This window comes from Salvia hispanica, chromosome 3 (assembly GCF_023119035.1).
Source record: "Salvia hispanica cultivar TCC Black 2014 chromosome 3, UniMelb_Shisp_WGS_1.0, whole genome shotgun sequence".
Taxonomy (NCBI): Eukaryota; Viridiplantae; Streptophyta; class Magnoliopsida; order Lamiales; family Lamiaceae; genus Salvia; species Salvia hispanica.
The window spans coordinates 55,320,969-55,343,523 of record NC_062967.1 but is presented as its reverse complement, the minus strand read 5'-3'; the positions used below and the strand labels follow the sequence as shown (position 1 = coordinate 55,343,523).

The 22,555-nt window shown below is 34.3% G+C and overlaps 2 protein-coding genes across 2 annotated transcripts; one reads left to right on the top strand and one right to left on the bottom strand.

Annotated features, from left to right (window-relative positions):
* The first annotated feature begins 2,277 nt into the window (after positions 1 to 2,277).
* LOC125210559 lies at positions 2,278 to 2,817 on the top strand. Its single transcript, XM_048110100.1, has 2 exons — positions 2,278 to 2,599; positions 2,714 to 2,817. Exons 1-2 carry the CDS (start codon positions 2,278 to 2,280, stop codon positions 2,815 to 2,817), a joined length of 426 nt encoding a protein of 141 aa, XP_047966057.1.
* An 11,081-nt stretch (positions 2,818 to 13,898) lies between these two features.
* LOC125210558 (receptor-like protein 36) lies at positions 13,899 to 14,437 on the bottom strand. The gene is made up of 2 exons (XM_048110099.1): positions 14,195 to 14,437; positions 13,899 to 14,153 (listed from the first exon to the last, which is right to left on the bottom strand). Exons 1-2 carry the CDS (start codon positions 14,435 to 14,437, stop codon positions 13,899 to 13,901), a joined length of 498 nt encoding a protein of 165 aa, XP_047966056.1.
* Positions 14,438 to 22,555: the final 8,118 nt, after the last annotated feature.

Below are 22,555 nucleotides of genomic sequence, written 5' to 3'. Positions count from 1 at the left end.
TGAATTTCTAAAGCTAATTTGTTACTTTTGTCAAAGCGTATTTTTTGCTATTACAGAAGGCTCCCACATTGAATACAGAAATTAAAATAACCTGTAAACCAAATTTTGGTTGCAATTTCTAATTACTCCCTCCGTCCCATGTTACTTAAGGTATTTCTTTTCGGCATAAGATTTAAGAATATTGTGTTAAGTGAATTAAATAAAGTAAGAGAAAGAAGAGAGAGTAAAGTAAAAGAAAGAATAAAATAGGTGAGAATAGATGTTTTGTTTTTAGCCAAAAAGAGAAATGACTCAAGTAACTTGGGACAACCCAAAAAGGAATTCCTCAAGTAATTTGGGATGGAGGGAGTACTATTCTTGTCTCCAAATATGTGTTCCACTTTATTCAACACGGATTTTAAGAAATTTATGTAAAGTGAGTTGAAAAATTATGTGATTAAAATGATTTAATGAAATATGATGTCTATTATTAAAAGTAGTAAAAAGAAAAGTAGAACAATTAATAACGAACTAACCAAAATATAAATCTAGGACAAACAAGGGAGCTAGAGGGAGAGATAATTACAATGTGCTCCCTCCGTCCCAAGGAAGATGACCATTTTCTTAGGCGGCACGAGATTTTATGCAAATTTATTTTGTGTGTTGAGATGAGAGAGTAAAGTAAAAGAGAGAATAATGTAGAGATAAAGGTGTTTCCATTTTAAGTAATAAGTTATTTTAGTTGGGACAAACTAAAAAGAAAAGTGGATCATCTTCAATGGGACGGAGGGAGTACGATATAACATTGTATATTATAAATATATAAAGCAATGCAAGAAAGATAAGAGTAGCTTCAGATGTATTTCAAACAGTATAAACAAAGGCTACTCTATCAGTCTCACTAAACGAGTGAGACGGCAGAACGCGGATCCCTGTAATCTCCAAATAGAGAGACAAGCTTGGTATATGCTTGTTATATCCAATGGTGGAACCTCATGGAATTGATAAGGGGCTTATAGCTACTACTCAATTAAAAAAATATTATTTTCATTGACACAATATCATTAAATTTTACTACTCTCATCGTCCTCTTAAGATGACACGTTTCTTTTTTAGTTTGTCCCAACTAAGATGACACATTTTTTTTTTATAAAAACTTTCTCTCTCTCCAATTAATACACCCAACCACATTTTATCACTCCTATTAAAATATTCATCTTTCTTTCTCTCTCTATTTTAATATTTACAGCCACCTTTTCTCTCTCTAATTAAACACTTTAACCAATAATTCCTAAAATCTCGTGCCGGCCGAGAAATGTGTCATATTAGCTGAGACGGAGGGAGTAGTATTTTGATACGAGCATTATTAGTTAGATAAATTAGGATTTGCATATCTTTTCATATCTTTGTTCTCTTGTTCATTAAGTTAGTTATTAGCATTATAAATAGGAGCTATTGTAATCATTTAAGAAATCAATCAAGAATATCAATATTATCATTCAATCTCTTCTCCAAAGTGAGACAACCGTCTTGTTTGACGGACATCTTTTCCCGCGACAGGCATTTATTAATTGTCAATCCACGGATGCCGATCAGCCCGATAGGAGGTTTATCCTATCATATTTTGTATTAATTATTATGCAAAAGTTTCTATCAATCGTGTTAAATTTACTAATATGTAACTACTATATGCTTAAAATTTAGAATTGAATTCTAGCCTTAAGAGCACTAGCAATGGAGGGCCGATGGGAGGACCTTCCCCATCGGCCCCCCATAGTGGAAAAGGGGCCGCCGAGCGCCCCCTCCCTCTCTCCCCCATATGGCCGATGTATCGGCCCTAGCCATTGAGAAGGGCCCTCCGATCGGCCCTCCATTGTGGAGGAAGGGTCGTCGGTCGGCCCTCTCACCTAATATTTATTTATTTTTATTTTTTTCATTTTTTTTATTTTGTTTTTTATTCCATTTCTTACACTATAAATAAACCTACCATTCTTCACTTTTCCACACCAACATCTTAAATCTTCTCTCTATTTCAATACATTTTCTCTCTCTAAACACATTTAATCAATGTCTTCCGGTAGCGATTTCGACGTTGAAGTCATAAACCGAGTGGTGCAGCGAGTCCTTGCAAGGGCAGCTCGACGTTAGGAAGAAGCGAACCAGGAGGCAATTCCAAGGCCAATCCATCGCCGTCAATCTGTCGACCGTGACCACACTGAAGCTCACAACCGGCTCTACGCGGATTACTTTGCCGATGACCCACGGTGCGGCCCAGCGGTTTTCCGTCGGCATTTCAGAATGCGGCGAGAGCTATTCTTGCGCATCGTTAACGGGTTGTCGGCGCGTTACCCGGACTTCCAACAGCGTTGGGACGCCACCGGAAAGCTTGGGTTGTCACCTCTACAAAAGTGCACGACTGCAATTAGGCAGTTGGCATACGGAGGTTGCGCCGACATGTTCGACGAATATCTTCACGTCGCCGACACAACTGGTTGTGATTGTCTGAAGAAGTTTTGTAAAGGCATGATTAAGACTTTCGGCCCCACCTATCTACGGAAGCCGACCGCACAAGATTGCCAGCTCGTGCTTGATTTGCACTGGAGGGTGCACGACTTCCCGGGTATGTTGGGAAGTATAGATTGTATGCATTGGCAGTGGAAGAACTGTCCGACCGCTTGGAGAGGCCAATTTACGAGCGGGTTCAAGGGCACACACCCAACCATCATTCTGGAAGCCGTTGCCGATCAGCGCCTATGGATTTGGCGTGCCTACTTCGGTGTGGCCGGGTCGAACAACGACCTTAATGTTCTGCAAACCTCGCCTCTGTTCAACGACTAGTGCCAGGGAATAGGCCCCTTGGTTAACTTCGCCGCGAACGGCAACCAGCATCAGATGGGGTATTACTTGGCGGACGGCATATACCCAAAATGGCCCATTTTCGTGAAGACGATTAGTTGTCCAACTGAAGAGAAAAGGAGTTATTTTGCCCAACGGCAAGAGGCGGCGCGAAAGGATGTGGAGCGAGCTTTCGGTGTGCTCCAATCGTGTTTTGCATTGGTCAAAGGTCCGACGCGATTCTTCTACAAGGGTGATATCACTGATATCATCTACGCCGCTATCGTATTGCATGTAACGCCCCACTTTTTCAAACCCTAATTTTCGGGTTATAAAATTTTTGCATTAAATGCCTTAAATGCTATGATATGTGAATTAATTGATGAGTGATTAATTGCATAGTGTCTATGTGACCTAATTGCGTATGGGAATTTTGATTGAGTTGAATAGTCAACTTGTTGAAATGTTGACGTGGCTATTGAATAGTCAAAGATGTGGAAAAATGATGTGGCCGTTGAAAGGTCAATACGTTGAGAAAATGGAGTGGAAGTGAAGAGATGATTGATCTGAATATGTGAATATTTGATGCGGAGAAATATAATTGTGGGGGAATTATTATTTATTTTGCTAAGGGATGAGTGAGAAAAATAATAGGAGCATTTCTTAAATCATGTGGAATTTTCGGCCATTATAAGATTTGGAGAAGAAATCCTATTTTTCTTGGATTTAATTATTTGTTTGGGATAATTATCCAAATTAAATCCAAAGTCCAATTACTCTATAATTCCTACATGGAATTTTCGAACTCCACTTTGATTTTTCCCATGAGATTTTCGAAAATCTCATATATTGGAGAAGAGGGAATTATTTAATTATTTGATCTCTTATTTATTCTACTCTATGAATAAATATAAATATGCTAAAATATCCTAGCATATCTTGCCAAATCTAAGAAGATATTGCATATCCTAATTGAATTAGGATTTGAAATTCAAATCCCTTGGGAGAGAGGAAAAAGTCACGCCACTTTTGGCTATACTTGGGGAGATTTAATTATTTATTCTTGCTCCGTGATATATTATTCTACTCCGTGAAATATTTGAATTAAATTATAGGCTATTAAAATAGCCTACAATTTTCGAAAATCCCCATACTTCTCAACTAAGTTAACGCCAATCTCCTCAAATCTCTCCATATCTTCTCAAATCTCTAATTTATTTAATTATGGGATATTATTATTTGTGACTCTATAAATAGGAGAGAAACCCTAACCCTAGAGATCACAAAACCGGCGCCCACTCTCCCCAATATTTTCGAAAATCTTCTCCCCACTCTCTCCATATTTTCTTCAAGTTTTCTTCAAGATTTCTTCATCAATTGAGAAGAATTCAAGTGAAATTCAAGAGATTATTGAAGAATCAAGACTAATTCCTTGTTTCTACCGTTCGTTCTTTTGGAAAAGGTACTTTAAATATTGATCTTCTCTTCTTCTACCGATCAATCGGTGTTCTTGAATCCACATGCATCTAGAACGAGTGAAAGGGGTTTTAATTGGTGATTTTTGCGATGCATGGATGTGTGTGTGTGTGTGGCCGAGAGTGTGTGTGTGTGCACGCCTCGATCGGCGTGCACAATTGTTGTGTTCGTGTGCATGTGTTGTGTGTGTGGAACACTCATGCGTGATACGAATTATTGGTGATTTTGGAATGTTTATTTAAATAAAAATGGTATGTTAATCATACTTTGATTTTGATAGTAATGATTTTGAAAATAATCGAGGGGAAAAAGGGAAAACGTGAGATCATGCATAATATTGATCCATGATTGAAACTGATTTGTGATACGCCTAATTTAAAGGTGATACTTCGCGCTCTCAGCGTGATAAACGAGGAGAAGAGAATACTATCGAGCTAAGCCGACGAGGTGGGCTTTCTTTTAAAATAAGGACATTGTCCTAAACTGATATTGATGAGAATGAGATATGTGTTATCATGCCTTGATTTGTTTTGTCGTGCCTATCCCTCGTGGCTATGCCACTATTGATTTAATCGAATTCGGATCCTTGTAGAGCCGCAAACTCTACTTGGGTTAGTGTACACCAATGTTAGACCGAGAGTCAGCGTACGGGTTGGCCGGTCTAGTGACCTGGATTGCGGCCGCATTCCTTGTCATGTAGAATGAGGATATGGTAAACGTCTATGAGAAAAATGGTTGCGCGACCGTGATATTTGAGAAAGAAGATATTTTGGTGCCTCGGGTCTTTCTAAAGTTAAAACCCCGACGGACACTTGAAAATGGCATGATAATAACTATATTTGTGATAAAACTGTTTTCGGCAATGAGCCCATTGAGTATGATTATCGTACTCAGCCCTGCATGTGTTTTCCTTATGTGCAGGTTGAGTGGTGACGAGCGGGCGGCGGTGTTGAGTAGGAACTAATAAAGATGAACTGATGGTACTTAAAGTGTTGTTGTGTCTTCATACATAGCCTCACTTCTTTCTTGGTCGCTTCCGCTATTTTTATGAAAACTTATGATCTTTTGTTGGGATAAATACTTTTATTTTCGTGGGTATGTTTTGGAATATGAACAGTTAGAAATATTCTTTTTGAAGAACTTGGTTAAGCTTTTATTTCAATAAATCTTTTGATGGATTCCTTTGCTAAGGCATTATTCTTCCTCTACTTAGTTGTTCCTTAAATGCTTTGGTCAAATCCCTTTTAAATGAAACCCTAGCCTATGATTCTTTGATGTGTTTAAGTCTACCTAGTTAGCGAACGCCGCATTTATTATACCCTAAATGGGCGGGTCGTTATGTGAATTATAAGTGTTATTTTTTAGTTGTTGACATTTTAATACGAGTTGTTGTAAGTATTATTTGTTAGTTGTTGATATTTTAATACGAGTTGTTGACATTCGATATTTTCGGTATTGATATGTGAATTATAAGTGTTATTTTTTAGTTGTTGACATTTTAATAAGTGTTATTTTATTGAATGTTGAAGATTTGAAGATTTGAATGTTGAAGATTTGAGTGTTGAAGATTTGAATGTTGAAGATTTGAAGATTTGAATGTTGATGATTTGAAGATTTGAATGTTGAAGATTTGAAGATTTGAAGATTTGAAGATTTGAATGTTGAAGATTTGAAGATTTGAAGATTTGAATGTTGAAGATTTGAAGATTTGAATGTTGAAGAGATTTGAAGATTTGAAGATTTGAATGTTGAAATTTGAATATTAGAAGATTTGAATGTTAAGATTTGAATGTTGAAGATTTGAAGATTTGAAGCTAGAGTTTTAGAGAGGATTTTAGAAAATGATTTCAAATACAATTTAATGAAATGACAATTATATCCTCGTGTTGACATAATGTGATAGTTGTTGACATTAAGTTAATCTTGTGAATTAGTGGCTGAGATTGCATCTCATTTCTCAATTATATCCAAAAATCTCATTCTAACAAGACCCTATATATATATTATAATCTCAATAAAACATATATATAATAACATTATTGTTGACTAATACATAATGTATCAATCAGTAGTTTATAACAATTCCATAGGATCGTCACTACATTTGGTCTTAGGATTCCAATCGCACAAAAACCGTAACTTTTCAGATGGTGGGTATATATTTGTGAAGTAGAAACCTTCAGGCTGCACAGCATAATAGCATGTCCCATGTTTGCATCGATTAACGCCCCAGTTTGCGTCAAAAACATGGAACCCCCTGTCCTTTCCGTTCCATTGGAAGCGACAGGAGAACATAGTAGAAAATGGTATGAAACACAGAATGCAAATTGATATTCTACATTCGGGGTAAGATTATGATATCCCAAATCGTCGTCTTTCGATATGCAATGCACCTGTACATGCGGGGAGTTCGGAGGGAGATGGCTCACAATATAAACAGCAATTTTTTTTGTAAAACATTTAGATGGTAGCAAGTCTTGCGACCATGTTGTTTGGAGCAAAAGAGAGAAAGCAATAAGGAGAAATAAGTTGTATTTAATCATGGTGATTTCTTTTAAATATTTATTGGAGGTGTGAGTTTTTTAGTTTTGAATTGATCGTATTTATAGATCAAAGTGCTCCATCATGCATTAATTGATTGAGGTCAACTTATATTTGTCCAACTACATTAAAACATTTCTACTCAAATTTATTACTATTACTCAAAATTTTATTTACAGTTGAAATTGTTGTTGCAGATTCTTTCTTACTACTTTCCAAAGTATTTGAACTAAAAAAGTTTATGAGGATTAAAGGATTTTTGCCACAAATAGATTAAGTCAACTGAATTGATATTCTACATTCGAGGCGAGTGTTGTATCCCAAGTCATCGTCTTTAGACAAAGTGACAAACTAGCACTTGTAGATGTATTCATAATAAGAGCCGCATTTATTCGTAACAATGACTTTTAATGTGAGAATTATAAGTCTCGCTATTAAATTATAATTGGGTCATATCATCATATTTAATGAGGTGTATAATTATTAAGTGGTGAGGTGCATAGTTTAGAAATACTAAGAAGTGGGCCATCAATATTATGAGTGTTATGCTTGGGCTTTAGTGTTGGAAGATTATGGGCTATCTATGGTTATATTATGTTGGATCACACCTTTTTATAGAAAAGGAAATTAGAAAAGGTCCACTTAAGCTAAATCATGGAAAAATATAAGCACATTCCTAAATACATTTCAAGTTAAAGAAAAATAATTAAAACGTAATTATTCTTTTCGAAATAAATAGAAAAGTATTGGAACGTCACATCTTTTATTCGGTTATTTAATAAATGGATTAAGGAGTGTTACACAAACACTTTTATCATGCTTACTTTTATGTACAAGAACTATATTTTATTCTTCAAGCTTATGACAATTTTTAGGATAAGCTTATGTAGCTGATCTGAAAGTGGAGGGTATACTACAGAAGGATTTAAAGAAATGGACCACATCAGGACAGCCGAATCCTATAAGTTCACGGCTGGGGCCCGATATTAGGCTACTTTTTAATTCAACTTCCGTTCAGGAAATCTACATTTTTTAAAGATGGAGAAGCTCGGAATGCTACTGGTTATTTAATTTGAAATTTTAATCATTCAAGAAATATCAAATTATTTATTTTTTCTTTTACACTTTTTTGCACTTTATTTTAATATTAGTTCTCGGTTGATCGACACATTTTGCTTCCACGACTTTCTTTCTTTGTTCTACATTCTTGTTATGACGGAGGGAGTGTTAATGCTCAGTTACATCTCAACCAACTAAATTATTATTAATGGGATATTATTAGCTTCTGGGATCTAGTTTAACATTAGTAATATGATTAGGCTGTGGGATGTGTATTTAACATACTACTCAAGTACTCTCTCACACACATTACGTATTCTAATTTGGACCGTTCCAACTACTAAAGTGTTGCATTTTTTTCACTACAAAAAAAATGCTATTTAGTAGTGGAAATATCTGCCACTAAATCTTATATTTCCGCCAGTAAACGAGTCAGTGGCGGAACAAAAATGCTGCAAAATATTCGCCGCTAAAATATTAGTGGCGAAATTTTCCGCCACCACAATTTACTGGCAGATTACCCACGATAAATAGTCCACCAAAGAAGTTCCGCCAGTAAAGATTAGAAATAGTGGCGGATTTGGGGCGCCATTATTAGTGGCGGAACTAGTATCCACCACTGAAATTCCGTCATTGTTCCACCACTAACGGACAATGCTATTTGGTGGTAGAATGAAGCCGCCACTATATTTTTATACAAATTTTAATTTTATTTATTTTATTATTTACCCACCCTGTTATGATAATTTTTTCAATAAATAAATACATATTTCATGTTAAAAGTAACAATCGATACACCAATACTCTTTAAGTACTCATAAGACCAAAGTTTAATAATATTGAACATCAATGCAAATTCTAAAACTTAGTTAATAACAAATAACGATTCATATTCCTTCTTAGTCTCATGTCTAGTGGAAATGTTGTTGGCAAATTTATCATCTACACATTATCTTGTTCTTTCTCAGTCTTTTGAACTCCGTCTCTTTTGTTTCCAAATCTTTGATCAAACTTATCTGTTCATCTCTTGAGCCAGTTTTTGATATATGAAACTACGAGAGTCGAAAGAAACCAGAAGAAGTGCCATGTATCACTCCCAATAAGGCCGACTTAAGCTAAATACTGAAAAATTATACAAGCGCAAATAGTTAAGTTAAAGAAAAATAATTAAAACGTAATTATTCTTTTTGAAATAATTAAAAAAGTGTAGGAACGTGACATCCCTTATGTTATTTAATTAATCGACGAAGAAGTGTTACACAAACACTTTTAATCATAAGAATAAAAACATTTAACACGAGTATTTACTGTTATGTAGAATTACTTTTATTTACAAGAACCATGATTTTTCTATTGAAGCTTATGACATGTTTTTAAGATAAATTATTAGGAGTATAAAATTAATATCTTGCGATTTGCCAAATTGGAATGAGATACCTAAAGTAGAATAACTTAGAAACTACAAAAGTATAAGTAATACACACAATAACCAGGCCAACCAGTTACACGATTAAAATACCATATTCTTTTACTAAAATGGAACGAGACGCGAGAAATAGGACAATAAAAAAGAAAGTAAGGCATTTTGCACGAGACAGAAAGAGACAAAGAGTATATAAAAATCACTTATATTTTATAATCTCAATAAAACATATAACATTATTGATGACTAAAACATATGATGTCAATCAGTAATCTATAACAATTCCAAAGGCTCATCACATTTGCTATTAGGGTTCCAATCGCACATAAACCTTAACTTTTTCGGTGGTGGATATATATTTGTGAAGTAGAAACCTTCAGGCTGCACAGCATAATAGCAATGCCCATATTCGCATCGATTATCGCCCCAGTTTGCATCAAAAACATGGAACCCCTTGTCCTTTCCGTTCCATTTGAAATGACATGAGAACATAGTAGAAAAAGGCCTCACACAGAATGCGAATCGATATTCTACATTCGGGGTAAGATCATGATATCCCAAATCATCGTCTTTTGATATGCAATGCACATTTAGAGGCGGGGAGTTCGGAGGGAGATGGCTCACAATATAAACAGCAATTTTTCTTGTAAAACAATTAGACGGTGGCAAGTCTGGCGACGATGTTGCTTGGAGCAAAAGAGAGGAAGCAATAAGAAGAAAGAAGTTAAACTTTATCATGGGTGCTTTCTTTTAAATATTTGTTGGAGGTTTGAGTTTTTTAGTTTTGAATTGATCGTATTTATAGGTAAAAGTAGTTCATCATGCATTAATTGATTGAAGTCAACTTCTTTTTTGTCCAATTACATTAAAACATTTCTGCTCAAATTTATTATTACTCAAAATTATATTTACAGTTGAAATTGTTGTTGCAGATTCTTTCTTACTGCATTCTAAAGTATTTTAACTAAAAAAATTTATGACGATTTAATGATTTTGCCACAAATATATTAAGTCAACTGAATAATACACCAAAAATAATACTCCCTCCGTCCCACTTTAGGAGTTCCGGTTGAGTTCGGCACGGGTTTTAAAAAATGTAAAGTACCCACTTTAGCAGTTACGGTGATGTTCGGCACGAGTATTAAAAAATGTAAAGGAATGTTGGTAAAAAAAAAGATAGTAGAATGCGAGTCCTACTTTTTTATATTATAGTCTTATAATAAAATGTGAGTGGAAAAAGGTTAGTGGAATTTGAGGCCTAATACCACTTATGGAATATTCTAACTGGGACTCTTAAAGTGGGACACCCAATAATGGTAAATCAGGACTCCAAAAGTGGGACGGTGAGAATTACAAGTTTCGAAATTAAATTATAATTTGGTCATATTATCATATTTAATGAGGTGTAAATTATTAAGTGGTGAGGTGCATAGTTTAGAAATACTAAGAATTAGGCCACAATCAATATTATTAGTGTTATGGTTGGACTTTAGTGTTGGAAGATTAAGGCCTAGCTATGGTTATAAAAAGGAAATTAGAAAACGGCCCACATAGGCTAAATATTGGAAAAATATAAGCACATTCCTAAAAAATAGTCCATGTTAAAGAAAATTATTAAAACGTAATTATTCTATTTGAAATAAATAAAAAAGTTTCCGAACGTGTCATCACTTATTTCGGTTATTTAATTAATCAATTTAGGAGTGTGTGTTACACAATCACTTTTGACACGATTACTTCGAACGATAATTTTTGGAGAGATTTCAGATCATGAATCTCAATTCGATGACCTTTCTAAATTAGAGATTTAATTAATCTGATCTTTTAATATATGGGATCGAGGCACGCAAAATTTACAGAATAAGAGTTTTTTGACTTTTTATCTTCACAATTATTTTCTTCACAATACATGTGAATTTGAAAAGGAAAAAGCTACTCACTCCGTCCCACTCAAGATATCCATATTCTCGAATTCCATCGAATTTTAAGGAATTGTTAGGTGAAATAAGTAGAGAGAAAAAAGTAGTTGAATATTTTAGTAAAGAGAGAAAAAATATAAATTAAGTGGGATAAACTAAAGAAAAAGGTGGACATCTTGAGTGAGACGCTATTATTCTAAAGCCTCCCCTCTTCCGATTTCCAATAGCGAATAACGGATGGTTTGTAGAGCAATGACACCACTGCTTCTACCATTGCATCAATACTTTGATTGTTTGGTGAACGCTCAAACGTGAAGAAATGGGGGAAGAAAGAAGGAATTGAAAGAAGCAAGAATCAAGGAATGAGAGAAACAAGAAGTAATAAAAATTACAAGAAACAAGAAGGAATGAAAGAAACTGGCTGAAGTAACGAGGCTTGTTTTCGATTTACGCTTTGAACTAGTTATAATACTCATGTCCCTGAAAAGTATGAACTATTTCCTTTTTAGTTCGTCCCTGAAAAGTATGAACTATTTCCTTTTTAGTTCGTCCCTAAACTTTTAAATTTTGGAAACTTCTTTCTCTCTAACGAGGTGAGAATCATTCTTCACTAACAATACTTTATAAACTTTTCACTAACAATACTTTATAAACTTTTTAATTATATTTCTTTCTTACTTTTCCGATTATACATTAAAATCCGTGACAAACCATGTTCATATTTTTTGGGGACGAAGGAAGCATAGAAAAACCATGATTTTTATTGAAGCTTATGACATGTTTTTAGGATAAGTTAAAAGGAGTATAAAATTATCTTACGATTTCCCAAATTGGAATTAGATACTTAAAGTAGATAACTCAGAAACTACATTAAGCAGTGATACACACAATAACCAGGCCAACTAGTTACACGATTAAAATACCATATTCTTTTACTAAAATGGAACGACACACTAGAAATAGGACAATAAAAAAAAAGAAAAAAAATAAAGCATTTCGCACATATATATGAATTTGTTCTCAATTTTGGATTACTAAGCAATTGATCACCACCCCTAATCGCATACAACATATGATATCATAATTAATGACAAAAACATATGATGACAATCAATAATTTATTTAGAACAATTACGAAGAAACCCTACATTTAGGCCATGCTTGGTATGATGGAATGGAATGAGGAGGAAATGGAATGGAGATGGGAATGGAATGACAATTTCATTCCATTCTTGTGTTTACAAATAGAATGGAATTGTTATTCCTTGATTAATTTCATTCCTATGCTTGGTAACTACAAATAATATATGAATGGATTGGAATGAAATATGAATAATTAATATGTTGATTCTATAAAAATAATATTTATTCAAAAATATTTTTGTCAATATTTTGGATCATATAAATTTTTACGATACACGTAAATGAGTGTGTGCATATGTGGTGTATGCATGTGATGATGTGTGTGTGTATATGTGGTGGTGTGTGAGTTGTTTGTGTGTGTGTTTTGCCATGTGCGTGTTGTGTGTGAGTTACTGCGTGTGTGTGTGTTTTTTGCTGTGTGTGTGTTGTGTGTGTGTGTGTGTGTTTTGCTGTGTGTGTGTGTTGTGTGTGCTGTCTGAGTTGTTGTGTGTGAGTTGCGGTGTGTGTGTGTGTGTGTTTGTGTGTGTTTTGCTGTGTGTGTGTGTGTTTTTTTTGCTCTGTGTGTGTGTGTTTGTGTGTGTTTTCTTATGTTTTGTGTGTGTGTGTTTGTGTGAGTTGGTGTGTGTGTGTGTTTTTTTCAATTATTAAAAATTTTAAAATTTAATTTATGCTAAAATTGAGATGAAATTAAATTTAAATATAATATTAAATAATATTTATAACTTACAGTTATAATAGACCACATTAAAGTTTAAAAGAAGTTGCTAGTATTGACTGTATTGTTAGAAACCCACAACACACGTGCATCATCAACAAGTTCTGAACAAATACTTCTGTGTAAGAGAAACAAAATATCAGAGTAATTTTCGGTCCAAAGTTTATGACATAAGATTAGAATTTAACATTGAAATATTTGATTTTTTTAGCATCTGTAAAGGTAGCTTAATCACACAATAGAAACAATATGTATAACTTTATGAACAAAGTTGCCTAACTTAGAAATACAACGTTGCATAGTTTAAGATGCATTATTTGCAAAACATCGTACACACAACATGCTAATGTTCCAAATGAAACTCAAGAAAAGCACAATATTGTCTTGAATCACCGTCTCCTTGGTGTTGCCTTTGCTCTATTCCTTCTCTTCATCTTACTATTATTATATCCGACGCCAAAAAAGAATTCCACTAACCATCTTGGCCTTCCGCTTCTTATAATTATGTAACCAATTCCAATTCCAACTACAAATCCACATCCACAGCCTATCACCACACTTCGCCAACCAAATCCATCTATAAATTCATATTCATCATCATCACCTGGTGGAGGAAAAATTGGTTTTCCATTAGTTCGTTCACACTGCTTTGTCAACGGGACTCCACACAATCCCATGTTTCCTACATATGAATCATGAAACGTAGAAAACTGCGTGGATTGTGGTATCGACCCCACAAGATTATTCATTGACAGGTTCAATTTTGAAAGAAATGTCAACCCTGTCAGATCTCTTGGAATTTTTCCACTCAATTGTTCCACGACAAATCCAATGACTCAAGAATACTTATATTCCCAAGAGACACAGGAATCTGTCCTGTGAGGTTATTGCGGGACAAATTCAAGTATCTCAGAGAATTAAGATTTCCAATGGAAACTGGTATATTCCCAGAGAATTTATTGGAAGATAAGTCTATCGTTGTAAGCGTATCCAACAATTTATTGAATGTTTGATCCAAACCTTTCAAAGTGACACTTAAGTCAAAATATGTTTGGAGCTTATCCTTCTCAACGCGTGTCATATTAACCTTAGCATCTATCATACCTCCAAAATTCTTGAAATATCTATAGGTAAAGAGCCATCAAATGCATTTCTTGCTATATCCAAGACTTGCAACTTTGGAAACGGATGCTCAATCTTCGAAGCCACCAACATAGTACCACTCAACTTGTTAGACCTCAAGACGAGGACGCGAAGTTGAGGGAGTGTTTCCATCCAGAAGGGAAATGCACCTCGTATTTCATTATCACCAACATCAACGCTCTGCAGATGTTGGCAGTTGATCATGGAGTGAGGTATTTCTTCCAATTTATTGCCATTCAGATTGAGGGACTGAAGACTGCATACTTTTGCAAATGTTGATTGAAGGGCTGTGATTTTGTTTCCTCCCAAACTAAGAAGCAACAGTGAACTATTAAAGTTTCCTAGGCACTTTGGATTGGCCCTTCCATTAGGCTTGATTTCAAAAGAAGTAACGTGTGGGTGGTTATACCGAGATATTAAAAGTGTCTATATATATAACTTACAATTGTAAGTGTGTTTATTTTTTATGATTAATGTATCTACCTTTCTACTATACTACTAATTAGGGAGTATTGACTGACTCTTGACGAGGACCACGTACGTCAAGTCAGTGCAATGTGGGTGGGTGACATTTATTTTTAAAGTCAAACAAATTAAATGCTACTCCCTCCGTCTCGATAGCTGAGTCGTATTTTTTTTTGAATTGTCTCAATGTAGCTAGCTGAGTCATTTCTTTTTCTTTTTTTTAGCAAAAAAACAATACTTTTCTTCTCTCTTGCTTTATTATTTCTTTATTATTCTACTTTTTTTTTCTACTTTATTTTCTTTTACTTAACTCACTTAAAAATATTTTTCTTAAATATTATACATGCAAAAAGAAACGTCTCTACTACATAGGGATAAGGGGTGTATGCATGTGCATTATAATAAACAAAATAGTGATGATTTTTCGTTGGGATACAAATTATCCCATGTCAAAAAGTTGGACTTCTACATTCTATGCTGAATAAATCAACGATAATGAATGTGGACAATCTTAAATATATGGCCGAATATAAAGTTGGTTCAAAACAATCACATTTTGAAAATCGAATCCTAAACAACATAAAATCGTTGTCAGATCGGTCCTTCTATGACAGTTCCGTCAAAAACTAACGGTCAACGGATGATTAGCGAAATTTTGACTAAAAAAAAAAGTCACTTTGTCTCTATTTTATTTTAATTTATTTAATCATGAATTTTTCTCCAATAGAGAGAATGAAATTAATAACATAATTCTTCATAAAAAAAAAAGACTCCACATATACAAAAAGATATTCTATAAATTAGGAAAGAAATTCAAATTTTAACCACTACGAAAAAGTAAATCAGATCACAACAACTAAATAATAAAACATAAAATTAGTAAAATAATTATACAAAGAGATTATCAACTCTCTTTCAGAATAAAGTAAAAGTCTAGATCTCTATAATAGGGTTACAACATTTCAGGTCTCTCACTCTGTATATATAACTCAAAGTTGTGTTGTGTTTCTTTTTATGTGGAGGGAAGAGGGTTTGAGCACATAGGGAGTGACACTTGTTTGAAAGTGAAATAAGTGATACATGTACAATTTAAATTTTATATAATAATCAATTAATGAGCACAAAGAAAAAGTCTTCGGAAAATATCTTTAATATCATAAACAGAATAGTCTAGTGCTTTTTCATTTGAATGGTAGTTGTAGAGTACTCTGGACTCTAAAAATTGGTAATGATTGATAAAATATTATACAATATCATAGTAATGATCGATAGCTACGTATATCTGTGATACATGATATCATATCTTAAATGAAGACTTTGTAAGTCAAGTAGCCAATATGGGAAATAATTGCATTAATTATTGTGGAAAATGTTTAATCATGTGGCGATACAAACTCTTAGAAGTACTAGAATATTCAGCAAGAGAGGTGGATCGATCCCTACCATCATCCACAGATATATCACAATTCAAGTCAATTAACTATAAATTTATTGGTTGGAGGTCTAATCATGAGAAAAATATAACTTCAATTTAATGGAAGAATGGTGATTGAATACGTTCCATAGTCGTTAGTCATGACGATTAACTAACACTTGGGGCATGACACCTATATATATTGTGGAAAGTAAATGTTTGAAGGTAAAGTTTTCTTGATATTAAATGGGCAAGGTTTACAAATGGGGCACTATCAATATATACAATTTGACTTATACAGGGGACTCCATTTTTTAAAGCTAAATAGCCATTTAATTTACAAAGTTTAGTCAGAATTTGATCTATCCCACAAAGTTTGAAATCAGCTAATTAAATTAAGAAATTTCAATTTTTCTAGTTTATTTCATCTTAAAATCTCAATTCACATCAACAAAAATCTCTAAGCAAAAGATCCACTTTAAAGATTAAACTCCTCACAAAATTCATTTTCTAAAGGAATATTAAAAGCTAATTAACTAAAGAACATTCGTAAAGAATGATATACAATAATCCTAATGAGGCAATGCATCCTATGTTCTTATTTCGCTCAGAGGACCTCAAAATTCTTGCCATGAGCAATTAGGATTCGAGCGTCGATACTCGTGGAGCCATACAGATGCTGGATGTTCAAAAAATAACCTCACAAAAAACAAACGATCAGTATCAGAAAACAAATGATAGTCAAAATACTCCTGAACATCCAAAATCCATCGCACGGGGTTAACACCAGAAAACCGAGGAGAAGAGTGTGGAGGAGAATTTGACAGCAAGACGGACATGGTGGTAGAAATCAATAGGAGGATGAGAACCTAATGAAAGCACCAATTTGATAGGGTTTAGCCTATCGGAGGAATTATTTGAGTGAATTGTAGAGAGAAAAAGATAACAACCCTAGTTGAGGTTCTAGGGGGCGTTTTCACGCTAGAAGAGAGAACAAGATTAATAATTTAATTCTTCATTCTGCTTAATAATAATAAAAGTCTCCACACATATTTATAATAAATATGTGTGGAGCAAAAAGATCTCCTATAAACTAGGAAAGTAAATCAAAAGAAAATCAAGCCGTGACACAGAGATTCGACCCTCCCCGAGCGTTGAAAGTGACAGGTACGATTTCGGGGGTGTATGTCCAAACCTTAATAAGTGGCAGCAGTACACATAACTTCATCCAGCCCGATACTGTCAAGAAATTTAGGATGTTGGTTATGCCAACCAATCCTTTCCGTGTTTCTGTGGGCAATGAGTCGACATTTCTATGTAAAGAAAAGTGTTACTATGCCAAGTTATCACTCGGAGGGGATGAGTTTGTTGTTGATTTATTTGTGCTCCCCATTACTGGTCCTGAAGTGGTCTTAGGAGCTCCGTGGCTGAAGAGTTTGGGTGAGATTTACCGAAGCTACGACGACCAGGCGATGGAATTTAAGCATAAAGATAAGCTGGTTACATTACACGGAGTTTGGGAGGACGGACGGAAAATTTTCTGCAATGCAATGAAGGAGTAGGAATGTTTCTAAATCAACTATGGAAGAAGACATTAGTATCTGTCATAGTTGATTTATTCTTCCATTTGTTATCTTTATTTGAGATTGTCTTTTCAGTAACTAATCATTGGTTTGTTATTTTATTCCAAGTAAGTTAGGATTTCGTTTTTAGTATTTGTTTTAGAGTTATTGAAGTTTGGATTAATCTTGATGTATTATCTACTTATGGATCATATAATTATACGTATTATTATGGAGTATTAAGTGTGCATGTGCATTTACTTCTCTAGTCCTATAAATAAATTAGATTAATTCTTCATTCTGATTTTAATCAAATATTATCCACATATGGTAATGCAAAAATATCTAGAAAAATTAAAACAAATCTTAACAAATTGAGGAAAATAAATCAAATCCTAATGAATACTGAACACAAATCAAATCCCAACAAAAAATCATAAAATACAGTTAATTAGCTTACTTTCACAATATATAGAGTAAAATGAATCAAACTTTTGAATATTGAACACAAATCAAATCCTAACAAATAATCATAAAATATAGTTAAATAGCTTACTTTCACAATATATAGAGTAAAAATGAATCAATTTTTGTTGATATCTTCAAATATACTATGAAATAAGTAATCTACTAAAAATATATTCTCAGTAACCAAATTTTTCAATAATATTTACTTTTCCTATTAGGTTAAGATATCTTCCCCTATAAACACACGGATATTCATATCATCAATGACAATGATTACTCCATATTTTTCTAAACCCTATCTTCAGCTAGATCCCCCAAAATTCAACGGAGACGACCCATGGTGATGGACTTTTGTCACGACCGCACTTTCTAAGGATAGAGTCTGGTTGATCGCGACTAGGGGAGGATGAAAGAAGCGGGGAAGAAAGGGGGAAACTGTGGCACAACTGAACATGAACTGAAATTACTTGGAAGATGTATAAATCAGAGTGCATGACACAAAGAATGTAAGCTCGACTTTTACATTGCAGCGGAAGAGTCTAGAGCAGATGACATCGTGTATGGAGACACGACGCATTAAGTACTATTCTATCGAAGGATCTTCATTTGTCTGTGCTCAACACCTCCGCCGTCATCACTGTTCAACCTGCACATTTTTAAAACATATGCAGGGTTGAGTACTTGGTGTACTCAGTGGACACATGCCGAAATATATTTTACTGAAAAACTAGTTATGTCAAGCCACTCCTGAGTGAACTCGGGGTTTTACTTAAAACATCTGAGAACACTAAAACGTTTTTCTTTTCCTTTGCCAAAAGCGATCTGTCGATCTATTTTCCTGGAACATATGCCGTATCTGAACTAACTCCTGGTGAATCGGAATGTATGGATTCGTCCCACTTACAAACCCGAATTCAACTAACTCCTGGTGAACCGGAATGTATGTGTGACATCCCTAACCCGAAACATGCATTATTTTGCATATCATCATATAATATTGTCATTGCATATTAAGTTGTCATTTTTATTAAATATCATAGAGAATATATTTATTGTTACGACGACTCAATATAGTTGAATATATAGATAGCTTTGATTTTACCGAAATTGTTAAAATGGACGTGTGTATATTATTTTATTATATATTTATGGACGAAACATATATGTACATAGTTAACTAGTTAAATTAGTTTATTTGATTAATATGTATATGTTATTGTATTGCGCATGAAAATATAAGTTTAGTGCTTAGTTTATAAAATGTGCATGTGTACACACGTAACTTTTACTAAAGAAAAGGAAGGATGACATGCCTTAATATCTATTCTATACGTGTACAAATTAAATCCCTACATATGTGTTGCATGCATGTTATAACACTTGTCATAATTTTAATTGTTTAAATATCTTGTATTGATCGGAACACCCAATTTATGAATATATCTAAATGTTTGCTATATATATGTATTTTGTAAGTGGAGCTTAGCCACACGTTTATTACTTTAGCATGATATATTTAAGTGGGTTAGACCGACGTCTTAGTTTATAAAAGTAGAGGAGATGCATTGTAATATTACAGAAGGGTAGAGATAAACTTAAGTGATTATACGAAGAGAAAGAGTGGAGAGTTTAGGCGATTTTAGCTGAAGAAAGAGGAATGAGAAAAGAAAAAGAAAGCCGACGGACAGCAGGGAATCTCAAATTTATAGAGAATAAATTCATGGTTTGAGCTTGGACGGATGGTTGTGAATCAGGAGACGGAAATAGAAGTTCGGTTAGATTCTTGTCTTAATCAGGTGTGTATAAATTACAATTTTAATTTTACATATTTTATGTGATTGATAGCTATGTGTTAAATTGGAGTAAATATTTGAAGTATATTATGTGAGACTAAATTGGTTATGTGTTATTTGATATTGATGGTGGAATATGATATGGATATGTGAGTGGTGCAATTGATATGTTTATACATGGCATTCGAATTACTTGAATCATTGGATTAAAGAGGATATGTGACTGTCTTGCCCTGGGTCTGATATCAATGACAATAGACCTACGGGTCATATACAATGATAATGGACCTACGGGTCAATGAAATATATGCAAAGGGGGACCTTCGTGGAAAGGTCAAATCAAAGAGGGGCCTTCGTGGAAAGGTCAATATGCAAAGAGGGGCCTTTGTGGAAAGGTCAAAATGCAAAGAGCGGCCTTCGTGGAAAGGTCAAATCAAAGAGGGGCCTTCGTGGAAAGGTCAAATAATAAAAAGGGACCTTCGGGTCGTATACAATGGAAATCCCGGGTAGATACCAGGCTTAATTTGTCACAGAATAATAAACTGAATAGAGTGGCATATGTATATGTATATGAAATTGTTTCTAATATTTGTTGGTTATTGTTATATATATATTGATTAAAGAATATGTTTGATTTTGAGATGTGGAATTAAAGGTAAGGTTTATATACACTGAGTTGTGGCTCATATAAACCACTAATATTTTTCAGGAATAAGATATCAGTGAAATTATTCGTTGACGTGGGTCGTAGGAACTCCACATGTTATCAGGGTCGGCGGCTGACACATTTTGGCAACCTTCTCTTCCTCATCATTTTTGCATGTAGATAAATGTGTAGTATATAGAGTGGTGAGAGGGTCCCACTATGGTTTAGAATGTTCTGGAATATGTACTTGATAAATGTTGGTTTTTTGAATTTATAAAATGACCGTTTCATTTACTTGGCTTGTGGATTATTTATTTTAAATTTTGAATTTATTTATAGTAAGTGCATATGTCATAAGAGTTGGGGTGTGACAGTATGGGCTCATCCCACTTACAAACCCGAATTCAACTGAAACTGAAACTCTTGGTCTAGTACAGATAGGCATTTGTTCAAAACAAAACATGGCTTAACATAGCCTTTGCAAGTTTATTTTTCTCATAAAAACATTCTTGAAACATAAACTCATTTTTCTATCGGTCAAAATCAAACATAAAAATCGACAAAGGCTAATAGTTCACAAGCATTCGTAAAGCAACACATAACATCATACTATAAATCACATCACTTTCACTTTATGAAAATAGCACTTTTCATAAAACTGCACATTAAATAGCAAGCTCGCACTTAACATCATATCTTTAATAGAAAGAGCACCAAATACTTTTCATGAAGACTGTAAACATACTTATAATCTGAAAGCTCACTAAAAATACTTTAGTTTGAAAGCCCACAATCATATCTTAAATAGAAATCTCGTAAATACTTTTCGTAAAAGTTGAACCTTTAACAAGAAAGCCCACCTCGTTAGCTTAATTTCCTTAACTTGAATTTTCTTGCTCTAAACTTAACTCGCAGAGATAGTCCTTCGTGAAAAACATAAACATAACAACATACTAATTGGACTCAAGAAAATATCTCATCAGGATGCATGCCTCCTATTAAATTCCTTGTATTCTTTCGTTAGGGAAAAATTCTTGAAACTCGCATATTAATTAGATTGAGGAATTTAATTAATTGCATTGTCCCCTTTAAGTTAATTATTTTGAGAAGGACTATTTTAATTTCTGTGGACATCGTCCCCTTGGTTCGATCTTTCGTGGGCACTCCAAAATAAAATAGCACCTCATTTTAAAATCCTTGGCCCATCCTTCCTTCATCTATTTTGGCCCAACACATATTCACACTTTAGCCCAAATAGCAGTAGCCCAAGTTAATTAATAATGATCCAAAACTTGGTAAAATTTCACGTCTCCAGCCACCTGGCTGCTCCTCCATCTCCGTCAAATTCACGTCGTCCTGACGGATTTCCGGAGCTCCTTTGCTCGCAGTCGGCCACAGCCTCTGTCGTCTCCGGACAGCCCTTCGGTTGTCGGCCTAAAGCTAAGTCTTCTGTCTTAGCCTATTTCCATTTTATTTACTTAGATTCTTATTAAGTGTGAATTAGTTTCTGTTCTTAAACCTGAGTTTCATAGCTGAGGTAAATTGTGAAAATCTGTTGGGCGAGAAAAGGCCTAAGCAAGCTTGTTGTTCTTGTGCTTACTGTGGTGTGCATTAGAAGTGAAATAAAGCTTTAGATTTTCTTATCCTAAGCATAAGTGCTTTATTGTTGTCTTCCATTTATTCCTATCATGCTGTTAAGATCTGAAATGGTGGTGCTCTAAACATGCTTGTGCTTGGTTTCTACATGAGCATGAAATGAGGGTGTTGTGGAACTACCTGCTGTGATGATGAAACTAGAAGAGAAACTGATGTGCTCTTGCTAGCTTAGTCCACTCACTGCCCCTTTCACAAAGCTCACTCTCACTATTGCTGGAAAAATTCTTATGGTGTGTAGGAGAGTGTTCATAGGTGGTGTGGAGGGGAATTTATAGGCAGAGTGTGTACTCGTGAAGCCTTAATTGGAGCTTCTGTATT

Excerpts from the sequence above, each read along its gene's own strand:
- LOC125210559 (XM_048110100.1), top strand. The coding sequence starts at position 2,278 with ATGCGGCGAGAGCTATTCTTGCGCATCGTTAACGGGTTGTCGGCGCGT. Across the intron at positions 2,600-2,713 it reads GAGGGTGCACGACTTCCCGG|CCGTTGCCGATCAGCGCCTA; the intron begins GTATGTTGGGAA and ends TCATTCTGGAAG.
- LOC125210558 (XM_048110099.1), bottom strand. The coding sequence starts at position 14,437 with ATGATCAACTGCCAACATCTGCAGAGCGTTGATGTTGGTGATAATGAA. Across the intron at positions 14,154-14,194 it reads ATATTTCAAGAATTTTGGAG|GATAAGCTCCAAACATATTT; the intron begins GTATGATAGATG and ends CGCGTTGAGAAG.